Source organism: Ovis aries, chromosome 4, assembly GCF_016772045.2.
Source record: "Ovis aries strain OAR_USU_Benz2616 breed Rambouillet chromosome 4, ARS-UI_Ramb_v3.0, whole genome shotgun sequence".
NCBI lineage: Eukaryota > Metazoa > Chordata > Mammalia > Artiodactyla > Bovidae > Ovis > Ovis aries.
Window position 1 is genome coordinate 45,523,349 of NC_056057.1, and position 24,134 is coordinate 45,547,482.

At 39.9% G+C, this 24,134-nt stretch overlaps 2 protein-coding genes across 9 annotated transcripts in view; one reads left to right on the forward strand and one right to left on the reverse strand.

Annotated features, from left to right (window-relative positions):
* Nucleotides 1-21,914, reverse strand: part of CCDC146 (coiled-coil domain containing 146) — a 142,253-nt gene extending 120,339 nt beyond the window's left edge. For all 5 annotated transcript variants that reach the window (XM_042249165.2, XM_060414653.1, XM_042249166.2 and 2 more), the window contains exon 1: nucleotides 21,806-21,914. The gene's annotated coding sequence lies outside the window, so the exon portion shown is untranslated. The remainder of the gene's footprint in view (nucleotides 1-21,805) is intronic.
* A 307-nt stretch (nucleotides 21,915-22,221) lies between these two features.
* FAM185A (family with sequence similarity 185 member A) overlaps nucleotides 22,222-24,134 on the forward strand; it is a 92,289-nt gene continuing 90,376 nt past the window's right edge. For all 4 annotated transcript variants that reach the window (XR_006059764.2, XM_004008227.6, XM_042249183.2 and 1 more), the window contains exon 1: nucleotides 22,222-22,897. Coding sequence is in view for 3 of the 4 variants with exons in the window: in XM_004008227.6 (XP_004008276.3) it covers nucleotides 22,468-22,897 (430 nt within the window). In the remaining variant the exon portion in view is untranslated. The remainder of the gene's footprint in view (nucleotides 22,898-24,134) is intronic.

Sequence of the window (24,134 nt, forward strand, 5' to 3'; positions counted from 1 at the left end):
TTGTTGCAGTTTTTAGATTCCACATATAAGCGATATCATACTGTATTTATCTTTTTCCTGTTTGACTTATTTCACTTAGAGTAATGCCCTCCAAGTCCATCCATGTTGTTGCAAATGGAAAAATTTCATTCTCTTTGATGACCGAGTATTATTCCATTGAGTGGTATTCTGCATCTTCTTCATCCATTCATCTGTTGATGGACATTTAGGTTGTTTCCATATCTTGGCTGTTGTAACTACTGCTGCAGTGAACACTGGGGTGCGTGTATTTTTTTGAATTCGTGTTTTTTCAGATGTTTACCAAGGAATGGAATTGCTGGGTCACATGGTAGTTCTATTTTTAGTTTTTTGAGGAAACCCCCATTCTGTTCTCTACAGTGACTGCACCAATTTACATTCCCGTCAACAGTGTAGGAGGGTTCCCCTTTTTTCCACATCAGTGCCAGATTATGTTACTTGTGGTCTTTTTGATGTTAGCCATTCTGACAAGTGAGGTGATATCTCATTGTAGTTTTGATTTGCATTTCCCTGATGATTAGTGATGTTGAGCATCTTTTCATGCGCATTTTGGCTGGCCATCTACATTTCCTCTTTGGCAAAATGTGTTTTCAGGTCTTCTGCCCATTTTTTGATTGATTGTTTTATTTGATGTCAAGTTGTATGCGATGTTTATATATGTTGGATATCATTCCCTTATTGGTCCTATCACTTGGAAATATTTTCTCCCGTGCAGTAGGCTGTCTTTTCATTTTGTTGATGCTTTTCTTTGCTGCACAAAAGCTTTAGGTTTAATTAGGTTCCATTCATTTATTTTTGCCTTTATTTCCTTTACTTTTGGAGAGGATCAAAAATATATTGCTGCTTTATGTCAAAGAGTGTTCTGCCTATGTAATTTTAAGGTTTTGTTGAGCACATATTGCCTATTATGTCTATGTTATTCCTACTCTGATGATAGGGATCCTCCTTCCTTGAATATGGAAAATATGTTCTAAAATATGAATCTAGATGGCATGACAGGCTCTGATTCCTGAATTTATTAAAATGGCCACAGGCATATCACTGATTCATTGTTCTCTCCTCTCTAAAAATGGAAGCGATAGTAACTAATTTTTCTATTTCATAAAGAAAATGCATATTAGATGTGATAATGCCTCTGGACTTCTAGCTTCCACTCTACTATCTCCAGTTTTCTGCCACAACCATAAATTGCACATGCACTTGCCTTCCTCCTCTTGCTACAAAAACCCTTCACAGGTATAGCGTGCACTTCCATCATGAAGCACCGAATGTCTGGTTGTTTTTCTTTATGTGATAGTAATAGTAATTGATATTGTTTGGACTGCCCCTCCTTTAACACACACATTTTTAATGCCATAATACAGTTTTTTTTTTAAAAAATAGAACCTGTTGTTATTAAGGTATCACAACCTTAGTCAGTTTATTGTTTAAGTCTTCAGGGAACTGGAAATGGCTTGATGACATATCTGCTGCTGCTGCTGCTGCTGCTGCTGAGTCGCTTCAGTCATGTCTGACTCTGTGTGACCCCAGAGATGGCAGCCCACCAGGCTCCCCCGTCCCTGGGATACTCCAGGCAAGAACACTGGAGTGTTTAGATTTGTGTTAATAAGCTAAAATATGTACGTTCAGTCATTTCATGGATGAAATGATTTAGGGCTTTCCCAGCAAAACATTTTCTTCAGAACATCAGGTCATAACTGTTATTTTCAGCTTTTTCTTTTAGCCTTTTCTTTAAGAAATATATCAAACATAACCATAGTAACTTCAACAAATAACAATTCATGAGTAATTTTGTTCTATCTAAACCCTTTCATTTTCTCTTTCCACTCTCCATATTATTTTAAAGCAAAACCTAGACATCTAGACTTAATAATATATACTGAAGAACTCCCTAAATATCTCTGTATATTTGTAGAGATAGTTCTCATTTCATTTCACAGCTGCAAGTCACCCCTTTGCATAGGTATGCCACAAGCTACTCAAATAATCCCTTATTTATAAATATATGGAATGTTTCCAGTTTTCTGCTATTACAGCTTTGCAAAGTAAAGTACACTAATTTATTTAAAAGCATATTTTCAAGGTTCTTGGAATCTTTATAATCCAGATGGCATTAACCTGAAAACAGAAGCTCAGGCTATCTTCTCAGAGCATGGCACCTTTAAATATGGTACAGCTTACCTGGCCAACGAAAGAAGATGTCATGCTGAATTTGCACAAATTCCTGAGTCTGTTGATGTTTTCAGGCTCTACTATCTTGAAAACATTCTGAATATTTTAGGGCAGGTAAGACATTTTACATAGGAAAGCAACTACAGGACACTAATGGAATTCTGATAGACATTATCAGACAAACTTCAACTGTTAGAAAAGAAAGGGAGAGTAAGAAAGTAAAAAAACACAACAGAGGCAAGTGCAAAAGTCTCATGTGAATTAAATATAAAACACTAATCAATCTAGTTAAATATAGAGACAGAAAGGCTTTAAGTAAATACCAAAGTTTAACAGACAAAAAAATATTCAGGGATTAGTTAATATAGCAAAGTCCATTGTACTTATCATGCTGCAGTCAATATGAATTGAGAGCCATAAATGAAACAACAATATATACTCATAGGCCACAGTGATATAAACAAGAGAATATTTACAAAACGTCTAAATGCCTAGTGTAAGAACTACATAGCTATCAAGTATAGTGAGTGATTCTAGAGCCGTATGTCTCCATAATACCTAAATCAATTAAGCAAACATTTATTGAGTCATTTTATGAAAATCAAGAGTGTACAAAGGTGCAAGTGATTTACAATCTAAAGAGGGAGGAATGCAGGGAAATAATTTCTGTGTCATACAAGATAAGGTACAATCAGTCCAATTGCTCAGTTGTGTCCAATTCTCTGTGACCCCATGGACTGCAACATGCCAGGCTTCCCTGTCCATCATCAACTCCGAGAGCTTGCTTAGACTCATGTCCATCGAGTCGGTGATGCCATCCAACCATCTCAGCCTCTGTCGTCCCCTTCTCCTCCTGCCTTCAATCTTGCCCAGCATCAGGGTATTTTCCAGTGAGTTAGTTCCTCGCATCAGGTAGCCAAAGTATTGGAGCTTCAGCTTCAACATCAGTCCTTACAATGAATATTCAAGACTGATTTCCTTTAGGATTGACTGACTTGATCTCCTTGCCATCCAAGGGACTCTCATGAGTCTCCTCCAGCACCACAGTTTGAAAGCATCAATTCTTTGGCACTCAGCTTTCTTTATGGTTTAACTCTCACATGCATACATGACTACTGGAAAAACCATAGCTTTGACTATATGGACCTTTGTCAGTAAAGTAATGTCTCTGCTTTTTATTTGTTTTGTTTTTTTTAATTTTATTTTTACTTTATTTTATAATACTATATTGGTTTTGCCATACATTGACATGAATCCACCATGGGTGTATACGAGCTCCCAATCCTGAATCCCCCTCCCACCTCCCAAGTCTCTGCTTTTTAATATGCTGTCTAGGTTTGTCGTAGCTTTTCTTTCAAGGAGCAACTGTCTTTTAATTTCATGGCTGCAATGACCATCTGCAGTGATTTTGGAGCCCCCAAAATAAAGTCTGCCACTGTTTGCATTGTTTCCCCATCTGTTTGCCATGAAGTGATGGGACCAGATGCCATGATCTTCATTTTTTGAATGTTGAATTTTAAGCCAACTTTTTAACATTCCTCTTTCACTTTCATCAAGAGACTCTTTAGTTCCTCTTTGCTTTCTGCCATAAGTGTGGTGTCAGCTGCATATCTGAGGTTATTGCTATTTCTCCTGGCAACCTTGATTCTAGCTTGTGATTCATCCAGTCCAGCATTTCACATGATGTACTCTGCATATAAGTTAAATAAGCAGGGTGACAATATATAGCCTTGACGTACTCCTTTTCCTATTTGGAACCAGTCTGTTGTTCCATGTCCAGTTCTAACTGTTCCTTCTTGATCTGCATACAGATTTCTCAGGAGGCAGGTAAGGTGTTCTAGTATTCCCATCTGTTTAAGAATTTTCCAGTTTGTTGTGATCCACACAGTCATAGACTTTAGTGTAGTCCGTGAACATAAAATAAACCTAAATAAAAAGCAATTTTCTTAGAAATGTAGGTAAGGCTTAAAAAGAAACTTGTATCCTAGAATTTAGATTTTAATCTATATGTATTGGGAGCCATTACAATTTTTGCAGAGAGGAGTTATCTGAATTTATAAAGATGTTGCTGGCAGTGAGCAGAATGGTCTGGAAAGGGTGTGAATTTGGAGGTAAGGAGACAATTTAGAGGCTTTGAGCTGTCCCTGTGCTATGGGTAGCAGAGGGATGCCATAGTGATCAAAACCAGACAAGTCCCTGACATCAGGGAGGTTCACAGACTGGTGAGCAAGATGGCAATTAATCACAGAATCACAGAGATAAATAGAAAAATTATGAGTAACTGAAAGAGGTGCTGTGAAAGCATGGATGCAGAAGCAGGGTTATGGGGCAACTACATGTTCCCAGTGAGTGCCATTCGCAGGGAAAGTTCTGCAGTGAAGCAACCCTGACTGGAAGGTTAGGTACCGAGAGCAGTACCAAGGCCGCACCATGCTACACTGTAGGAGTCCAGAGGAGAGGCCGTGGCTGTATGAGGCTCTCTAGAAGGGAAAGGACATATACTGAGCTTTGACACAGGAAAACAAAGGCCACTAAAGGAGGAAAGAAGAAAAGTAAAAGCTTTAGTTCCATTGCAGAAGAACACTCAACTCCTCTATTATTCACACTTCACCTCAGGGCTAAAAGCCAAAGCCAAAATAGGAAGCTTCCCAGAGAATAATTAAGCAATAACCATTGCAGGGCATGCCTTGTTTTGTAAGATATACCACTGCTTCCTCTTCCCTAAAGCTAAAGAGGTGATCATTTTGTCTTGATTTTGAACTGTTCAGGAAATTTGTCTTGACATTTATAAGAAACACATGCAAACAACTGAAAACCCCGCACACCAGAGAATGGGCAGGATACACAAATCATATGACATATGTAGCAGGAAACCACCATATTGCCTTTTGATATCACTAGTCACTAAACAAACATATATTTTGCTTATCTTAGAATAGTGAGGTGTATTGTAAAGTCAAACATAGTATTTCTTTGTCCCACACAGAACCTGGGCATTATTTTTCATATTTTAGCATTTTTAATTGCCTGGAAACATAATCACATGCTCCTTTCCCCATCACCCACTGCTATAAGAGGTTAGTTACATAAACATTTCTATAATAATTCAGAGCTAGACCCCTTGGAGGACGGGAAAAGTCCGGGACACCTAATTTTTTGTTGTTTCAGTTTCCTATATTTATTAAAAAACATAGAAATATCAAAATGGGGTTAAAAAACTGTGGTATATTTAAAGTTGTAGGGCAAGTGCCTCTCAATCCTGTCAGTGTATCTCTGTGATTACACGTGTATTCTCTTTTGAAGGTAACATTAAAGTCTACACTCTTTTGAAGGTAACATTAAAGTCTACACTGAAGGCTTTTCTTTCTAAGAGGCCTCTGGTCCACAGTGTGACAGGCTCAGAATACTGGTCAGCCAACCTAACACGCAGCCTGTAATCACCTCAGATCCAATTAATTCAACAATAACAACAACAAGATCATTATCAGATATTAAGACATTGGCAGTCTTAAATGCAACAGATACAATTATTGAACTTATTTATGTCTAGGTACTTCATTCTATGTACAATTATATAACCCTTTAGTACCATGCAAAGACAAGATTATACTTGAAACTTTTTTTATTAATAACATATAGTTACAGATTTCATGTCATGTTTTTAAGAAGAGGGAATAGAAAAGCTTTGTCATTCAAAGACCTAGCAAATCAAACCACGGCTTTTTTCTGTTCCTAAAAAAAAGAATAAGAAAGAAAAAGAACCACTCAAAAAAGAATCTTGAAAAAACCCCACAAAAAACCATTCCTGCACAGAAAAAAATAAAAAAAATAAAACCACTGCAGTCAGTAGCGGAGAAGGCAATGGCAACCCACTCCAGTACGCTTGCCTGGAAAATCCCATGGACAGAGGAGCCTGGTAGGCTGCAGTCCATGGGGTTGCTGAGTCAGACACGACTGAAGCAACTTTGCAGCACCAGCAGCAGTCAGTAGATAAAATCTGGTTCATAATCAAAATGTTAAACTAACAATGTGGCTTGGACATCCTTTAATTAAAAACATTTCATACACTTAAAACAAAACTCTTGAGAGGAAGCTCCAAGTGCATATCTAAACTTTAATGTAAATGTTCACAGTATTAGAGAGTTAAGTCTTAAATGATAATATATGCATGTGTAATCAATGAGGAGGGCTTCCCAGATAGCTCAGTGTTAAAGGAACTGCCGGTCAATGCAGGAAACATGGGTTTGATCTCTGGGTCTGGAAGATCCCCTGGAGGAGGAAATGGCAATTCACTCCAGGATTCTTGCCAGGGAAATCCCATGGACAGAGGAACCTGGCGAGCTACAGTCCATGAGGTCGCAAAAGTCGGACATGATTCAGTGACTAAACAACCACCACGACCAGTTAACTGCCCATGATCATAGAGAACCCAGGACTCTTACAGGATGAGCTCCCTTCTCTGGGATGAAAAGATGCTGAGAGAGCTCTAGCCCCACTCCCAACTCATTTCACAGTCCTATCACCTCCTCCTGCACACTCCCACCCCAAACACAGATATAAGAAAAGCTATCCTTTCTTTAAAGCTTCCTGCTTGCTTCTTAGAAATCTGCACTGCTAAAAGGAGCTCTGTGTTACTCATTTCTGAGTGGGTATAACACATTGGGTCATGATGGTGAGCACCATCTATGTAGAAGAACTGTCATAGAAACAGTTCTTTTACATAGATGTGAAACTGACATGATTTTTGTCTCTAACATATCCTCCTGATTGCCCCATCAGCATGCAGAGACTCTTGCCCAGTGGTCACTTACCTGTGTACCTAATTATATGAACATTTATATAGTCCCTTACTATTTAAACAAAACTTTCCCTCATATTGTTTTACTTAATCCTTACAACAGCCATGTTCCCTAAGAATAATTATCTCCATTTCATAGGTGAGGGAATTAAAGGTCAGAGAATATAAATGATGTGACTAAGATCAGACATCAGTAAACGACAGTATTTATTCAAACCCATGTTTACTGCTCTAAATCCCTTACCCTTTTGCATTTTGCTCTGTGGGACACTTGCCATGGTCCTAGCAAAGACCTTGCCCCTAGGCCTCCAGTAGCGGAAAGCTGGGTCAAGAACACATGCAGGCTGATGGACTTCAACTTCTGTCGCCACAAAGATGTAAGGCTAGGATGCCTTTGGGAAAGAGCAGGCCAGCAGAGTATAAATCAGAAACAAATTAATTCTTGTAGAGCAGTGACTGTCAGTCCAAAAGGCCTTAAGACTGATCTGTGTAAAACCATGGACTATAAAACTTGTTGTTATAGTTACAAACCAAAGGAATGCCTTCACATATACGAAGTATGACAAGAAATGCTGGATCTTACATCTGCAATAATTTACAATCAGTCTCCAAGTCCGGTCAGGCTTCAGAAATTCAAAGAGTGCCTGAGAGGTCCTATTGATCTCTGAGCCACCAGGGAAGCCCATTGATCTCCCTAATAGTTTCCAAATAATTTAGTATTAAGCAGAGACTGAGTGTCAAAGGCCGTGGGAGGTATGAAATGCCCAAGTATTTCTGGACGTTTCTTCCATCTTCTGCCAGTCTCCCAGAAGGTCTGTTGAACAGAGATTCTTACACATGTGCATACAATCTGAAGTCTTCACATTGTAGGCCATTCCTCACTCTTGCTGTGAAAATGTCCGTGGTTTTCAAATTCTATTATCTTTGCTTGAATTAAAAAAAAAATGATACCAGAAAGCACATTCATAACATTCCAACATTTGTCTATCCTGTCTAATCAGACCATTGCCTTGCGTACCTCTTCTGTCATGTACACCTTTTCTCTTCTCCATGTCACAGTCAGGAGAAACTGTGGGTCTGCATGGCTCTGTTTCCTTAGCAAAGATGTTCATGAAATATGGGACTGTGACTGCCTCCAATCTGCAAGAGCCCAGGTCTCTCCCTTCTTCCTTCTCTCTGTCCTCCCCCTTCTCCTGTTATTTCATCCAAGACTGGGATTAGTGTCTTTTGCTTAGTCTACCGGGATGACAGCATGGGCTAACGGATCGACTACTTGGAAGTTCCTCAGTGTGGGCTTATCTCATTCCTCCCCTCTTCCTGTATAACCTTGGGCAAGACATTCAGCCTCTAAGTGGCTATTTCCTTAACTGAAAGATGATTTAAGAGTTGTTGCGAAGATAAAATGGAACAGTGTATGTGAAGTCTCTGCCCAGATTCAGTATATAGTCCTCAATAAATGGCAGCCTCCTCCCATCTCTGCCTGGTTCCTCTGCTTTCATATACAATATGCCTTGGATTATTTTTATAGGGAAAAAAAAAAAGACAGAGGTCAGCCTGAGACTGGACCAAATTATTTCAGGAATCTATGGTCTGGGAAAGGCGACCTGGGTCCTCTTTAGCATGATTTTGTCCCAGAGCTCTCCTTAGGATTTGATGTGAGAGTCCTGGTAAATCTAATCTTCAAATCCCACTGTGAAATGTTTAAATCTAGGATAAGAAAGACTATGTAGGATATTGGGTACTGGAGAAGCAGAAAGGGAGCAACTAAAAATTTTAAAAGTCCTTAAAAAGAATATGTGTCAACCCTGAGTCACGGAAGAGCCAACTTTTTTTCCCCTAGATTTTCTTTGTATTTATTTTTGGCTGCACTGGGTCTTTGTTGTTGTATGTGGGCTTTCTCTAGCTGCAGAAAGCAGGGGCTGTTCTCTAGTTTGGGTGCCCAGGCTTCTCACTCCAGCGGCTTCTTTTGTTGTACAGCATGGGCTCTAGGTGCGTGGGTTTTAGTAGGCGTGGTGCATAGGCTCAGTAGTTGTGGCTTGCGGGGCTTAGTTGCTCTGTGGTATGTGGGAATCTTCCTGGACCAGGAATCAAACCCATGTACCTTGCATTGGCAGGCAGATTCTTAGCCACCAGACAACCATGGAAGCCCTGTGGGACGAGCCAACTTTACAGACAGTAAATAAAGCAAGCAAGTTCCTTCTCCCATATTTAGAAATTTCACAGATTTCTATTTTCATTGCATGAGTATTTCCTGTTCACAGGTTTCCTCTGGTCCAAGGCAGATCTCTACTGTTGTCTTCCTCTCCCCAGGCAGCATCCCTTACTCAATTTCTTTCCTTCCTCTAAAAGCAAAGGTTTTTACATTGCTTATTATAGGGTTAGGAAAGCAGAGACATTAATTGCCAACAAAGGTCCGTCTAGTCAAAGCTATGGTTTTTCCAGTTGTCATGTATGGATGTGAGAGTTGGACCATAAAGAAAGCTGAGTGCCGAAGAATTGATGCTTTTAAACCACGGTATTGGAGAAGACTCTTAAGAGTCTTTTGGACTGCAAGGAGATCAAACCAGTCCATCCTAAAAGAAATCAGTCCTGAATATTCATTGGAAGGACCCATGCTGAAGACGAAGCTCCAATACTTTGGCCATCTGATGGGAAGAGCCAACTCATTAGAAAAGACCCTGATGCTGGGACTGATTGAAGGCAGGAGGACTAGGGGACAACAGAGAATGAGACGGTTGGATGGCATCACCGATTCGATGGACATCAGACTGAGCAAGCTCCAGGAGCTGGTCATGGACAGGGAAGCCTGGAGTGCTACAGTCCATGGGGTCACAAAGAGTCAGACACAACTGAGCGACTGAACTGAACTGAACTGAACTGATAGGGTTAAAAGAATATTTAGCAAGACAATCTTCCTATTGTACATTGGAAGAGGAAATTAAAAATAAAATAAATCAAAACACCTTCTGAGCTGGGGAACAAGGAGAGGTGGTGAGGAATCAAGCTGGTATGGTCCCCTGAGGCACTCTGTTCACTCATGATCAAACTCAGAAAATGAGACAGTGAAACTTGGACTTTGCAGGACATCAGAAGGATAATGTGCCTCTCTTGCCAAGTAGGACTTGGGGAAAGTGGCAAGTTTCCAGAGCCATCATCAGTCCTACCCTTTCATGTGATAAAGCAGAGAAGCTTGAAGAGATTTTAGAGTGGAGTGGGAGGGGTGTTGAGGGTGACCGGGAGTGCTGCACCCCAAGAGCCCTTGGTGTTATGATGAGAAGACGTTGCTTCAGAAAGTTCTGTGGATCATACAATTGAGCATCAAATGGGGATGTAGGATGCTCAGAAGATGCCAGCATAGAGGCCCACATAGGAGACCCAGGTGGATCTCCTGGGAGGAGATCAGCATGGTCAGGAGGAATCAGCATGGTCAGACACCACTAACTAGACAGCCACCCTAAACTATAATGCTACCTAACAACTCTGAACTTGGGTCTCATGCTCAGGAGTAGGAGAGGAATGGGAACATGAATTCAGTCCTTTTTTTTTTTTCAATCAGCTTTATTGAGATATATAATTTATGTTAAATAAAATTCATTGTAAGTATACATTTGATGAGTTTTTACAAATACGGACAGGGTGAGATCACTGCCATGTACATTCCCATTGCTCTAAAAATCTCCTTTGTGCCCCTTTACAGTCAGTGCCCTTCCCTTCCTGTCCCCTCCATCTCAGGTACCTGGAAACCACCAGTAGTTTTGCCTTTTCTAGAATTTCATGTATGTAAAATCATATATGTTTCTGGCTTCTGCTGCTGCTGCTAAGTCACTTCAGTCGTGTGTGACCCCATAGATGGCAGCCCACCTCCCCCATCCCTGGAATTCTCTAGGCAAGAACACTGGAGTGGGCTGCCATTTCCTTCTCCAATGCATGAAAGTGAAAAGCGATAGTGACTCTTAGCGACCCCATGGACTGCAGCCCACCAGGCTCCTCCGTCTATGGGATTTTCCAGGCAAGAGTACTGGAGTGGGATGCCATTGCCTTCTCCGTTTCTGGCTTCTATCATTTAGCATAAGGTTTTTGAAGCTCATATACATTGCTATGGATATCAATATTTCATTTATTTTATTGCTTAATGATACTCCATTGTATAAATACACCATGATTTATTTGCCATTCTCCATTTGATAGATGCTTATTTCTTTTTCCTGGCTTTTATGAATACAGCTGCTATGAATATTTAAGTACAAGTCTTCATGTGAATGTATATTTTGGGTAAACACCTAGGAATGGAATTTCTGGGTCAAATGGTAAATTATGTTTAATTCTATAAGAAAGAGTCAAATGGTTTTCCAAGTTGGCTGTACCATTTTATACTCCTACGAGCAATGTATGAGGGTTCCCACTGCTCTACATCCTTGTCAATACTTGCTATTGTCAGTATTTTTAGTTTTAGCCATTTTGGTAGGTTTGAATGGTATCTAATAATTTTGTGGTTCAATTTGCATTTCCATAATGACTAGTTATTTTGAGCATTCTTTTGCAGGCTTAGTTGCCATTTATATATCTTCTTAGTTTACATGTATGTTCAATTTTTTTTTTGCCCATTTAAAATAGTTTTGCTTATCATTGTAAGAATTCTTTGCATATTCTAGATACAGTCCTTTTTTAATTTTATTTTTAATTGGAGGGTTGGATACAAGTTGCTTATTAATGTTTTATAAATATTTTCTCTCAATCTTTCCTAGTCTCTTCATTCTGAAAAGCAAAACTTCTGAATTTTGAGGAAATCCAATTTATAATTTTTCCTTTTTTAATTCATGCTTTTTATATCTTAAGAAATCTTTGCCAAACTCGAGGTTACAAGATTTTCCCTATGTTTTCTTCTAGAACTTTTATAGTTTAGCTCTTCTGTTGGAACTTTTAACTATTTCAAAGTTTTGTATATGCTCTGATGTAAAGGTTAATGTTCTTTTGGAGGAAGGATGGAGAGGCATATGGATATTTAATGTTTCAGCACATTTGTTGGGAAGAGTATCCTCATCCCATTGTTGTATTATAATTATAATAGCACCTTCCTCAAAAATTAACTAACCAGATATTTTTAGGTTTATTTCTATAGTCTCTATTCTGTCCCATTGATTTAAATGTCTCTCCTTACAGTCATACAACATTGTATTGCAGTTTTAAAATAAGTCTTAAAATTAAGTAGGATAAGTCCTCAAACTTGGCTCTTTTTTCAAAATTGTTTTGGCTATACTTGGCATTTTACATTTCCATTTCTATTTTAGAAGTAACTTGTCAATTTCTATTTTTTACATAGAATTTAAAATAGAAGCCAGCTAAAATCTTTGACTGAACAATGAATCAATAATTAGTGTGAGTGATATGCCACCTTGAGTCTTATTTACCTTGAATATGGTATTTCACTCCACTTACTTAGATCTTCATTTTCTCTCAGCAGTGCTTTATGGTTTTCAGAAAATAGGTCTTGCATGCTGCTGCTAAGTTGCTTCAGTTGTGTCCGACTCTATGCAACCCCATAGACGGCAGCCCACCAGGCTCCCCCCAGTTCCTGGGATTCTCCAGGCAAGAACACTGGAGTGGGTTGCTATTTCCTTCTCCAACGTGTGAAAGTGAAGTCGCTCAGTCGTGTCCGACTCTATTTCATTAAATTTATCCCTAAGTATTTCACATTTTGTATTTTATTGTAAATGGCATTGTCTTTAAATTTCAGTTTCCAAATGCTATTTTTAGCCCTTAGAAATAGAATTAATTTTTTTGTATTGACCCTGTTTCTTATAAACTTTTTAATTAATTCAGTTAGCTTTGTATAATTGTCCTTAGAATTTTCTACTTAGATGATCATGTCTACAAGTAGACAGTTTTACTTCTTTCTGTCCAATGTAGAAGCCTTTCATTTCCTTTTATTGCCTTATTGTAACATTTAGAGCCTCCAGAACAATCAAGTGGTGAGAGTGCACAACTGTGCCTTGTTTGAGATCTTAAAAGGAAAAAGCATCCAGTCTTTTATGGTTAAGTATGGTACTGAGTGTGTGTTTTTCATGAATGCCTATATTAGGTGGAGAAAATTCCTTCACTTCCAAGTTTGTGGAGGGTTTTTAATCAGGACTAGGTATTGAATTTTGCTAAAAGCTTTTTTTTTTTTAATCCATTAAGATGATCATATTTTCCAACATGATGCTGGAACAACTGATCTTTAACATCCTTATGTAAAAAAATGTTCCTCACCTCACACTCTAATTTATAAAAACTAACTTGAAATGAGGCATAGGCCTAAATGTAAAACCTGAAAGTTAAAAAAACTTCCAAAAGAAAATGTAAAGGAAAATCTTTGCAACCTTGATTTGGAGAAAGTTTTGGGGTTTTTTTGTTTTATTTTGTATTTTTTTGTTTTTAGATGGATGAGTTTTACTTTGTGTGAATTATACCTTAATAAACTTGACTTTCGGAGAAGGCAATGGCACCCCACTCCAGTACTCTTGCCTGGAAAATCCCATGGACAGAGGAGCCTGGTAGGCTGAAGTCCATGGGGTCGCTGAGTCGGACACGACTGAGCGACTTCACTTCCACTTTTCACTTTTGTGCATTAGAGAAGGAAATGGCAACCCACTCCAGTGTTCTTGCCTGGAGAATCCCAGGGACAGGGGAGCCTGGTGGGCTGCTGTCTATGGGGTCACACAGAGTGGGACACGACTGAAGTGACTTAGCAGCAGCAGCAGCAAACTTGACTTTAAAATAAACCACGGCAAACAAAAAGAACTAAACATACACAAAATACGGAAATGTAAACTATTATAACAAAAGGAAAAAAATTTAAAATAACCAAAAATAAAAAATAGATTCTTCACAAAGGAAGTAAATTAGACAAGTAGAAGACTTCTCATTAGCAAAAATTGTACTTCTCCAGAGTACTGAGAGACAGTGCTTGTGTGCATGTCACTGAGTCGTGTCTGGCTCTTTCTGACCCCATGGACTGTAGCCCACCAGCCTCCTCTGTCCATGGAATTTTCCAGGCAAGAATACTGGAGTGAGTTGCCATTTCCTACTCCACTCCAGGAAATCTTTCCGATTCAGGGATAGAACCTGTGTCTCTGCGTCTCCTCCTAGCAGGCAGATTCTTTACCACTGAAGCCACCTGGCAAGCCCACTGAGAGACAGTATATGTCAATTAAGTTATTACTTAAGAGTGAGGGTAAAATAAAAACACTTTATAGTCTGAAGAAATTACTCAGAGACTCTCAAACAAAAATAAATCTAGAAGGAAAGAGATGAGCAAATAAGTTGGTAAACTTTGCTAAATTGATATAAGCTTTAAATATAAACAGCAGTAATAATAACTACTTGCTTGGCTTTAAAAACAAGGTGGAACTAAAAAGCACAAGACAATAAATGACATGAAAGATGGAAGGGAAAAGACTTATGTTAGAGAATTCTATTATTTGAGATGAAGATAGAGATACTGACTGATTAGACATTTGCTAAGTCAAGTGAGTATGTGAAAAATTTAAGGATAATGATTAGAAGAAAATAGCCTTTCAAATTACTATAGAGGCAAAAGGTGAACAAAGAAAAACATTTAAACTAAAGACATGAATGAAGAAAAGCAGGAAAAGCAAGAAGAACAAAAAAGGCACAAAAAGGCAAGGTTAATAGAAAACACAAAATAAGATGGTATGAATAAGCATAAATGTAAAAGTAATTACAAAAATGTAGGTAGATTCAATTTACATGTTGATACAGGTTCTTGAAGTAGATTTAAAATATCTGTCTATGTTCTGTTTATAAGAGACAAGCCCCAAATATAATGTAACAGGTTTGAAATAAAAGGATGAAAATATTATTATTAGATTAAAAGATGCATCAAGAGAGAAAGCAGTACTAGAGATAATGAGAGATATTATTTAATGACAAAAATTTTATCAAGAAGTAATATTAATCCTGACCCTGGACACAACTAACAGTATTGCCTCAAAATATGTAAAATGTAAATGGAATTTCTACTCAAAGTATATGTTAATGGTACTGCAATGTGAATGGTTGCAGCACTATTGCTGCTTTGTAGAAGTGCAATGAAGAGTTAGCACATACAAGAACTCTAGCCTAAAGTGAGCTTTTAGTTTTTCTCTTATAAATTAACTTTCTGTTTGCAATAAGTATTATCTTAGACACACACACACACACACACACACACATTGCTTTAATGTATAGCCTGGGAATCTTCTTCAGATATTTGTAAACTAGATGATTTCTCAAGGTGTTCAATGTGAGAGAAATTTGACTACATTAAGTAATAAGCTTTTTCCAGTACATCATCTGCATGGAAACAAATAACATGGGATTTCAAATGGGATTACCTACATATTCATTAACTACTTCTTAGTATTATAGTTATTACTCAAGATTATTGAGTTTATTAAAATTTTGTAAGAAGAACAGAAGTTGTAAGGTATATGTATTTCAAAAGTTTATAATTAAGTTAGCAAATTCCTAGGGCACCCCTCACTTAAAGTGAATTCCAGAATCCTTTCTGTAGATTACATTTTTTTTTTTTCTGAAAAGTCTCCAATGCCCTCTGCTGTTCATTTATTGAATTTTTTGTTGAAGTATCAGATGGTAAAGGGAGAAGGAAATGGCAACCCACTCCAGTATTCTTGCCTGGAGAATCCCATGGACAGGGGGAGCCTGGTGGGCTGCTGTCCATAGAGTTGCACAGCGTCGGACATGACTCAAGCGACTTAGCATGCATGCATGCATGCATTGGAGAAGGAAATGGCAACCCACTCCAGTATTGCCTGGAGAATCCCAGGGACAGAGGAGCCTGGTGGGCTGCCATCTATGGGGTTGCGCAGAGTCGGACATGACTGAAGCAACTTAGCAGCAGCAGCAGATGGTAAAGAATCTGCCTGCAATGCAGGAGACCTGGGTTCAATCCCTGGGTCAGGAAGATCCCCTGGAGAAGGGAATGGCTACTCCAGCATTCTTGCCTGGAGAATTCCATAGACAGAGGAGCCTGGAGAGCTACAGTTCACAGGGTTTCGAAGAGTCAGACATGACTGATCGACTAATGCTTATAGCTGATAATGTGATAATTACTCCTGTACAGCAAAGTGATTCAGTTATACATCTATATATATATACATTACTGATATATATTCTTTTCCATTATGATTTATCATAGGATACTGAATATAGTTCTCTGTGTTTTACAATAGGATCTTGTTATTTACCCATTCTTATATAAAAGCTTACATTTGCTAACCTCAACCTCCCACTCCATCCCTCCCTCTTGGCAACTACCAATCTATTCTCTGTGTCTGTGATTCTGTTTCTGTTTCATAGATAGTTTCATTTGTGTCATATTTTAGATTCTACATATAAGTGAAATCGTATGGTATTTGTCTTTCTGTATTTGACTTACTTCGCTTAGTATGATAATTTCTAGCTGCATTCATGTTGCTGCAAATGCCATCTTTTCATTCTTTTTTATGGCTGAGTAGTGTTCCTCTGTTTATATGTACATCTTCTTTATCCATTCATTTACTGATAGACATTTAGGGTTGTTTCCATGTCCTGGCTATCATGAATAGTGCTGCTCTGAACATAGGGGTGAATGTATCTGTTTGAATTATAGTTTTGTCTGGATATATGTCCAGGAGTGGGATTGCTGGATCATACGGATAGTTCTTTTCTGAGGAACTTCCATACTGTTTTCCACAGGGGCTACACCAATGCACATTCCCACTATCAGTATAGGAGGGTTCCCTTTTCTCCACATCCTCTCCAGCATTTGTTATTTGTAGATTTCTTAATAATGACCATTCTGACTGGTGTGAGGTAGCACCTCATTGTAGTTTTGATTTGCGTTTCTCTAATTATTAGTGATGAGCATCTTCTCATGAGCCTATTGGCCATCTGTATTTCTTCTTTGGACAAATTTCTGTTTAGGTCTTCTGCCCAGTTTTGGATTGGATTATTTTTTGTTGTTGAGTTGGATGAGCTGTTTGTATATTTTGGAAACTAAGTCCCTTATTTGTTTCATTGTTTGCAAATATTTTTGAAACTAAGCCCTTATTGGTTGCATTGGTTGCAAATATTTTCTCCTAGCCTGTAGGTTTTCTTTTTGCTTTTGTGACAGCCTGCTGTGGCTGTCCACACGTGATTTTTATGACTGATATCACTCAGAGCATCTTGTAAGATGGAAGACGGGTGCTGATTTCATGCAATATCATCTGTCTTTCATAGGGTGTAAGAGTTGTAGAGCTCTGCAACTAATAAAACCTAACTGGCATTTTTTAAATACTGTAATGAAATTACTTATAATAATACTTATCCTTGTATGTGACCTTAAATTGTGAGCTATTGGATCTTCAAGCACAAATCTTTTAAATTTTTTATTTCTGTAGCACGAGACAACTAATTTCCCTTTTTTAAAACTTGAGAGAGATCCCTTTCTGAATAGATTCAGTCCACAGAACTTAATGTGAGGACCAATTTCCTATCATCCACAAAAAGCCTTGAATCTTCACAACTTTGCAGCCTGAGAGCCTTGGGGTCTGATGATGGGTTAACTCTGGGAAGGACTCTGTAAATCACAGCAGCTGGCTCCTGTGAAGGGGATGGAAGACACAGGGAAGGGATCTCCTGAGCATGATCAAGACCTGGTGTACTTCAGCCAAATACAAAGTTTAAAGAGCCCTAGGCGGACCAGGATTCCCAGCTGCAGGGGCACCACCCTCCCTGCCCTGACACTTGAAAAGACTCAGCCACTCAATGAGAGACTGTCATTCACTTTGCAGAATGTATTGTCCAGTATGGAATGAATCTGTTCCATTAGGCTGTCTGGAGTATGTTAAGTCCTCATCACAGGACGAGGGGTCAAAAATTAATCACTAGGCTAGCTTATGAAACAGCTACTTAAACCACAGCTTTAACTATCAGAATAGTTAAATATAAAGTATCTCAGACAAAATTTCATCATGCTATATTAAATTGTATGCTTACTGAATATTAATTATTAAGTAAAATATTCATGGGCATTTTCAGTTCAGTTCAGTCGCTCAGTCGTGTCCGACTCTCTGCGACCCCATGAATCGCAGCATGCCAGGCCTCCCTGTCCGTCACCAACTCCCGGAGTTCACTCAGACTCACATCCATCGAGTCAGTGATGCCATCCAGCCATCTCATCCTCTGTCGTCCCCTTCTCCTCCTGCCCCCAATCCCTCCTAGCATCAGAGTCTTTTCCAATGAGTCAACTCTTGGCATGAGGTGGCCAAAGTACTGGACTTTCAGCTTTAGCATCATTCCTTCCAAAGAAATCCCAGGGCTGATCTCCTTCAGAATGGACTGGTTGGGTCTCCTTGCAGTCCATGGGCATTTAGATGGTAAGAAATCCTCTACTTATTTAATTATTTGAGTCAGTCTTAGGAAACAATACATGCTAAGAAATGCATCTAAATTTTTGTATTATAAATATAATATATATTCATTATTGAAGACACACACACAAAAAGATAATATGTCTTACTACTTAGAGATAACCATTGTTATCAAGCTGTGTTTCCCTATAATTGTTTCTATGGAATATATTTTAAAATATAGTTTTAGGTTAAAATTCCTGTTATTTTTACTATAGAGCTGAGATCATACACTATTCATACAATTTGATATTCTACTCATGTCACTTACATTATTGTGAGATAACAGAACAATATATCTCTATTGGTCTTGGCCTTTGGTTCCCAACAAAGGGCTCCTGAACTCCTGTAATTTCCTGGGTGATAGGAGTGTCTTTTGTTTTAATGAAGTGACTTTGGGTAGACTCCTGGATGAGGTCTGGTCACCAGAAAAAACAAGACATGATTTGAAGCTTGGAATCTACAGCTCTGCCCCCAAGTTTCTTGAGAAGGAAGGACTGAAAATGGAGTTGATAAGCCTATGTGATGCAGCTTCCATAACAATCAGACTGTATGCAGTTTGGAGAGCTTCCAGATTGGTAAACACATCCATACCAGGAGAGGAACACATTCTGACTCCAGGGGGATAGAGGCTCCTGCGGTCCAGACCCTCCCAGGCCTTACCCTCTGTGTTTTCTTCATCTGACCGTTCATCTGTATCCTTTACTAATCCTTTAGTAAAGTTGTAAATTCAAGTATTTTCCCAATTTCTGTGAGCCACGCTAGCAAATTAATTGAATCTGAGGAGGGGCTTGTGGGAATCTCCAATTTCTAGCCAAATGGGATAGAAGTTGTGGGTAACCTGAGGACCTCCCACTTGTGTTCGGCATCTGAGGTGGGTGGGAACAGTTTTGTGGAATTGAACCCCTAACCTATGGGATCTAACATTAGTGTCAGAACTGAGTTGAATTGTAGGACATCCAGCTGGTGTCACAGAAGTTGCTTTTTGTTGAGGGGAAAACCTCCACACATTGGATGACTGAAAGTGTCAGAAGGAAAGTTATGTGAGTGTGGTAGCTGTGGGTATAGTTCTTCCATACAAAGAAGGAGAACTATAGGTTTTTCTTTATGTTGTAGAAGATTTCACATATAATTGAACAGTCTTCAAAATATAATTTTAAAGTTATTGCATAATATTTCAGATGTTCACAAATTATGTAACACCCTCCTATTTTTGGACATTTAGGTTGCTTCAGTTCTTTATTATCATAAGTAATCCTGTAAAAAAATTCCTTGAATGTAAGTTTTTGTGAATATCCCTAATTTTATGTTTACATTAAGTTCCAAAAAGTACAATTTCTAGGTCGTGGATACACACATTTTTAAGGTGCTTAGAGAAGGCCATGGCACCCCACTCCAGTACTCTCGCCTGGAAAATCCCATGGACAGAGGACCTGGTAGGCTGCAGTCCATAGGGTCACTAAGAGTCGGACACGACTGAGCGACTTCACTTTCACTTTTCACTTTCATGCATTGGAGAAGGAAATGGCAACCCACTCCAGTGTTCTTGCCTAGAGAATCCCAGGGACGGGGGAGCCTGGTGGGCTGCCATCTATGGGGTCGCACAGAGTCGGACACGACTGAAGCGACTTAGCAGCAGCAGCAGCACCATGCATACTGCTAAACTGAACTCTGAAAGTTTTAAGAACATACTCCTACCAGCACTGCATGTTCATGACTGCAGGAATGGCTTTTACAAAACTGACTGTGCAAAAATATTTTACAAGTAAACTCTAAATATGGGGGGAAGTTATATACGACTTTCTATTCATTTCGTAAATAATTTTTTTTTCTCCAAAGGTGTCAGGAAGATAGAAGGACCTTTTAGAAGAGTGGTGAGAGGGTCAGACCTAATTGTTTCTTAATCTTTCAAAACTTGTTTCTTCATCAATAATGTAAGCATAATAACACTTGCCCTGCTAAACACAGAGTGTTTTGTGAGGATACCGTGAGATGATACATGTGAACATGCTCTGAAAACTATAATGTCATAAATGTGGAAGGTAGTACTTTTACTGGTTATTATTGATATGTGGACAGACTTGCTACATGACATCAGACTTATAAAAGGATCACTAACTTTTTAATATCTTATGTTAACCTTAATGTACATAATCTCCATTTTAAAGCTCAGATGATCCAAAAAATAACGGTTTTGGTCCGTTTTATTTATTTGAAAATAGTAAATATGGATCTGAGAGTTGGACTGTGAAGAAAGCTAAGCGCTAAAGAATTGATGCTTTTGAACTGCGGTGTTGGAGAAGACTCTTGAGAGCCCCTTGGACTGCAAGGAGGTCCAGCCAGTCCAACCTAAAGGAGATCAGTCCTGGGTGTTCATTGGAAGGACTGATGTTGAAGCTGAAGCTGCAATATTTTGGCCACCTAATGTGAAGAACTGACTCATTTGAAAAGACCCTGATGCTGGAAAAGATAGAAGGCAGGAGGAGAAGGGGATGACAGAGGATGAGATGGTTGGATGGCATTACCGACTCAATGGACATGACTTTGAGTAAATTCCGGGAGTTGCTGGTGGACAGGGAGGCCTGGTGTGCTGCAGTCCATGGGGTTGCAAAGAATCAGACACAGCTGAGTGACTGAACTGAACAGCTAAGTTGAATGCATTCTCAAGATGCTTAAACCAATGCCTTTCCCAAAGTTATTCCTGTGGGATTTTATTAAAAAGACAGTTTGAAGATCAGTTTGAATAATTATGGCGAAATGAAACACAAAGCCAAGGACAGAAGTAATATGCAGTGGGAACTTGATGAACCTAAAAGCTTGCCCCTATCATGAGTGAACCTTTATAAGGAGGGAGATGGACCAGGACAGAAAGGAGGAAAGGATAACTTAAGAAAAACACTGAATTTTTAAACAGGTAATGGCTTGCAAAGAACTCTGTGACTTGGGCCCCTGAGGACTTTAGCTCAGTTCATTAGGATTTTTAGATATAAAATAAAAATAGTATAAACTTCAACTTAGCCTGTGCACCGGTGTTCACATCCATTATTTCATTTGATCCCTAAAATTAAAAAAAAAAACAAACAAACAAAAAACAAAACCTTTGAGGCCAGACAAGGTATTATTGACCTAATTTTAAGAGCAAGCAGTTTAAACTCAGATACATTCAAAGACTGGCCTGAGGTCTTTTAGAGTCTGAAAGGAGACAGGACGCTAATGCTATTCCTATATTTTACTCTCGAAGAGGGAGTTTCCTTTGACAGCACTAATGAGTCTTTAACCTCTTGCAGAGGTATTCTCCATCCCAGGGTAACCCGAACTAATTTAATGACGCTTGGAGCTAACCACTCACTGAGGGTACTCCTATTTTAAATCACGGTCTCACCTTTAAAAGCGCAGTTTCTTAGCTCTTCTCTTCGTCCTGATTCTTATTTAGGCTCCTATTTTCCCTCAGACGATCTTCCTCCGTCTCACTCCAAAGCTCCACCCTCTTCGGAGAAGTCGCGTCCTCGGTATCCAAGGAAACCAAGCAGCCTGGCCCATCTTTTGCTTTCCTCCCTTTCCATTGGCCAGTGGGTTCCGGTGTAGGTTCCCCCCCTCCCCCCGCCCCCACGTCCCTCCAATGGCTAATGGGCTTGAGGGGAAAGCGCAGGCCTTCCGAGTTCCGTCCAACACCTGCCGTATCTACCCTCAGCATCCTGCGCATTGCCTTCTGGGAAATGTAGTTTCTCAGTTGCCCGAGCCATTCAACATCTGACCACCATTGGAACTACCTATCCCACCGGCCTTTGCGAAAGGGGCGGGAGTAGGCAAGGGGTTCTGGTCAGGATGGATTCTTAGAACTTTAAAATTGCAATTTGCCGCCCAGACCCGTGTAGCTGACGTTTACATTGCTGAATGAAGTGAGCGGTTTTGCTGTTGCTTCAGCAAACCCTCTTATCAAGCGTCTGTCTCCCTTTTGGCTTGGTCAGCACAGCGGCAAGCCGACTGGACTTGGAGAGACTAACCTGAGGCTGAAGTAATCTGTGGGAGAAAGAGGGGCACGCCATGTTCCCCTTCTCGGGACGGGGGCTGGGCTGCCTCCGGCTCTGTCTGCTCAGAGTGTGGGCCGGCGAGGCCACCGGGCGCTGGGCCTGTGGGACATGTCAGTCCCGGCTGTACGGCTCAGGTGGGTCCCAGCCCGAGGTCTCTAGGTCTGACCCTGCGCGCGGGACTCTGAAGGAGTGGGCGCTGCTGGTGAGCCCTTTCGGCCGTCTGCGGGCGCGGCTCCCATGCCACCTGACTGTGAGGCCCCTGGACCCCCTCACCTACCCAGACGGCGACCGCGTGCTGGTCACAGTGAGCGGAGTGGAGGGCGGGGCGCGGGCCCTGGCCGGCCTGCAGGTGAACTACGACGAGGCGCAGAAGGAGGTGACCATCGTGGCTGATGTCATCGACCACCGGGCGTCCGTGGAAGTGAACGCGCCCCTGAAGTTTGGCAAGTGATTGTAAAACGGGTTTGGGTCCCGGGGCACACCCTGTGAACTTCTGAAATTAGGCCGACGTGCATTTTTAATTTGTCCCTTTGGATCTGACTTTTCAACGTAATTTACTCTTGACCCCTTCAGAAGCTATGTCTTTTTTTTTTTTTTTCTGTTCTGCTTTAGGTTTCTGAGTAGCAGTTAGGAATTAAGTTTTCAGTTATAGCAATTTTATAAATCTAGTAGAAACATGATTTGGAATAACCTAAGCCACATAACATCTTTTTTTGTCGTATCCTCCTTTGACACTTTGTTCCTATTTGTGTTACTGCACTTTGTCCATTACAAAGTGTTTTATTTTTCAGGGTTAACGTATCTTGATAATCCACTCAGTGGCATGGCAGGCGGTCCACATTTCCACTTGCTCATGGCCTGCGGTCTGTTCCCCAAACAGCCTTGCCTATAGTATGTTTCGTATAGTCTGGACCAAGTGTTTGGTTTCTAATAGGCACCCAGCTTCTTACTGAAAACGTCAGCTTTCATTTTGGCCTAAGTAAATTTTGCAGAGTACATCATGAGAAACGCTGGACTAGAAGAAACACAAGCTGGAATCAAGATTGCTGGGAGAAATATCAATCACCTCAGATATGCAGATGACACCACCCTTATGGCAGAAAGTGAAGAGGAACTAAAAAGCCTCTTGATGAAAGTGAAAGAGGAGAGTGAAAAAGTTGGCTTAAAGCTCAACTTTCAGAAAACGAAGATCATGGCATCTGGTCTCATCACTTCATGGGAAATAGATGGGGAAACAGTGGAAACACTGTCAGACTTTATTTTGGGGGGGCTCCAAAATCACTATAGATAGTGACTGCAGCCATGAAATTAAAAGACACTTACTCCTTGGAAGAAAAGTTATGACCAACCTAGATAGCATATTCAAAAGCAGAGACATTACTTTGCCGACTAAGGTCCATCTAGTCAAGGCTATGGTTTTTCCTGTGGTCATGTATGGATGTGAGAGTTGGACTGTGAAGAAGGCTGAGCGCCCAAGAATTGATGCTTTTGAACTGTGGTGTTGGAGAAGACCCTTGAGGGTCCCTTGGACTGCAAGGAGATCCAACCAGTCCATTCTGAAGGAGATCAGCCCTGGGATTTCTTTGGAGGGAATGATGCTGAAGCTGAAACTCCAGTACTTTGGCCACCTCATGTGAAGAGTTGACTCATTGGAAAAGACCCTGATGTTGGGAGGGATTG